Below are 2,573 nucleotides of genomic sequence, written 5' to 3'. Positions count from 1 at the left end.
CTTTATGGCTCGGTCCACTTCCCTTGTGATAACCCCCACTCAGCAACAAAAGGTTCTTCCAACACTGCTGAATCATGGAACAACAGTGCCACATAGTGACGACTGCAGGCATCACATGATACAAGAACAATAATATGATTGGCCACAAGAGGCCTAGCCTCTCTCTTCCATTGGCCTACAAGATTTAAACACACACCCGGGAAGTCGAAAACCACTCCCCCCACACAGGTATATAAGCATAAACAACTAACGATACTTTAGAAGGTATTCTTGAGAAGTCAGAAGTTATTCTTGACAGGATTTGCGTATTAACTACTGTTGTACGAGATTTCCTTGAATACTTCTCCAGTTGTTATTTTGCTTTATTGTTGGACCTGTGTTTGACGTTTTGCTATTAAAACGAATCGACCATCTACCGGCTGTTTCCACTCCTTGCCTGAAGACACCTCACACAGCAAGAATCTTTCAGTCCCTATACATCTATGCGTGCCCATCTCACCGATATTGTCAAAACCCAAGTGAAGCAAACTAATTCGGACCTTGCCATCATTCCGGGTGGATTGACCAAAGAATTCCAACCGCTAAATATTGCTGTTAACAGGGCGTTTAAAGTTAACGCCGGGCGAGTTACGCCACTATCTGCTAATGGATTGTGGATGTCTGGGCTAAGGTATCAGTCTGAAATGTCATCCGAGCTTTCACGAAGGCCGGAATCATCACTGAACAACTAATTAACAGCAATTAGACTGACTCGGATGTTGATGAGGGGGATCCGGACATGCTTGATTGTTCCGCTTAATTGTTTCGCTGACTGTTTTGTTTCACCTTATAACCTGGTGCGCCTTATGTATGAAAAATTCCCGTTTATTGATAGTGCGCCTTATAATGTGGTGCGCCTTATGGTCCGAAAACTACGGTAAGTTTGATAGCAACATGATGTGCAATTCTTCCGGTTTATTTTTCTTATATTGTCTTGTACCCTCCTCCCAAACAACAGCAATTCAGACGACAACATGCTGAAAAACATTGAGCTGTTCGACAAGCTGTCGCTGCGCTTCAACGGCCGTGTTCTCTTCATTAAAGATGTGATTGGAGATGAGATCTGCTGTTGGTCGTTCTACGGCCAGGGTCGTAAGATTGCTGAAGTTTGCTGCACCTCAATTGTTTACGCTACAGAAAAGAAGCAAACAAAGGTAAACAAATACATTTGTCTTTAATTCAAACCCTGGAGACTTTGTCGCTTTGTGTAAGGTGTTTTGAATGTTTAGACACTTATCTAACACTCCTACTTCTGTCTTAGGTTGAGTTCCCTGAGGCGCGCATCTATGAGGAGACCCTCAACATTCTCCTGTATGAGTCTCACGATGGCAGAGGTCCAGACAATGCTCTGCTGGAGGCCACAGGGGGGGCTGCGGGACGAGCTAGTCATCTAGACGAGGACGAGGAGCGAGAACGAATTGAACGAGTTCGTAGGATTCATATCAAACGACCTGATGACCGCACACACCATCACCAGTGACCCTCCTAGATCGACCTGTCGGCCTGTGTCCCTGACCAGTTTTTTTTTCACCACGCTTGTGCCTTACATCACCTAGCGCCTCTTTTTGATCACTTCTCTCCCCCTCTTTATTTTGACCAGCTCTCTTAAAAAGACTTCTAGGAGTACAGTCATGCAACAGTGTGTAGTGCTGATGTGCAGGTTTTTGTTGTGATGTGGCAGGCTGTGGTGGTTGAGTCACAGTCACTCCTATCACCGTTCTCTGCTGGTGTGCCGAAGTTTGTGTACATGGATGTGTACAGTTGTTTGTTCCAGTTCCAATATCAATAGATCATGTGAAAACTACATTTACAGATCACTGTTTCCCCAACACTGATATTTTTTAATGACATTGTGCCCCCTGCCTCCATAAGACAATCAGGATCTGAACTTAACACACCACCTATAACTGTTGTTTGGAAATGATCCTCCTTATAAACATGACCAAACAGAACGTATTCTGAAATACTATGGACTTCTTATTCTGCATCAATTTGTAGGGGAAGAGTGAGAGCAGTTTCATAATTTAGGGATTTAACCTGTGACCTCTGTGTTTTTTCTGATTGGGTTTGAACTGAATCCTCTAAATGTAATATTTTGACACCATTTGAAATGATCTGCTTCAGGCATGGACACCCTGTTACCTGTTACCCTCTGGTACAGTGGTATGAAAAAGTTTGGGCACCCCTGATCATTTTTAAGATTTTCCTTTATGTATCATTGGTTGTTCGGAACAGCAATTTCAATTAAATAGATCATATAGCAAACAAACACAGTGATATTTAAGAAGTGAACTGAAGTTTATAGGATTTACAGAAAGTGTGCAATAATTACTTAAACAAAAGTAGGCAGGTGCATAAATTTGGGCACCCCAACAGAAAAATGACATCAATATTTAGTAGATCCTCCTTTTGCAGAAATAACAGCCTCTAAATGCTTCCTGTAGCTTCCAATGAGGGTCTGGATTCTGGTTGAAGGTATTTTTGACCATTCTTTTTTACAAAACATCTCCAGTTCAGTCAGGTTTGATGGTTTC

General features: G+C 42.5%; 1 protein-coding gene across 4 annotated transcripts in view; it reads left to right on the top strand.

Moving 5' to 3' along the window:
- LOC103397166 (BTB/POZ domain-containing adapter for CUL3-mediated RhoA degradation protein 3-like) overlaps positions 1–1,878 on the top strand; it is a 6,971-nt gene extending 5,093 nt beyond the window's left edge. For all 4 annotated transcript variants that reach the window (XM_008335392.3, XM_008335394.3, XM_017042749.2 and 1 more), the window contains exons 6-7: positions 998–1,193; positions 1,301–1,878. In XM_008335392.3, coding sequence (XP_008333614.1) covers positions 998–1,193; positions 1,301–1,519 — 415 coding nt within the window. In that variant the 3' untranslated portion in view covers positions 1,520–1,878. The remainder of the gene's footprint in view (positions 1–997; positions 1,194–1,300) is intronic.
- Positions 1,879–2,573: the final 695 nt, after the last annotated feature.

This window comes from Cynoglossus semilaevis, chromosome W (assembly GCF_000523025.1).
Source record: "Cynoglossus semilaevis isolate Cse_v1.0 chromosome W, Cse_v1.0, whole genome shotgun sequence".
NCBI classification, from domain to species: domain Eukaryota; kingdom Metazoa; phylum Chordata; class Actinopteri; order Pleuronectiformes; family Cynoglossidae; genus Cynoglossus; species Cynoglossus semilaevis.
Note: the sequence above shows the minus strand (reverse complement) of the source record. Positions and strands in the feature narration are given on the sequence as shown.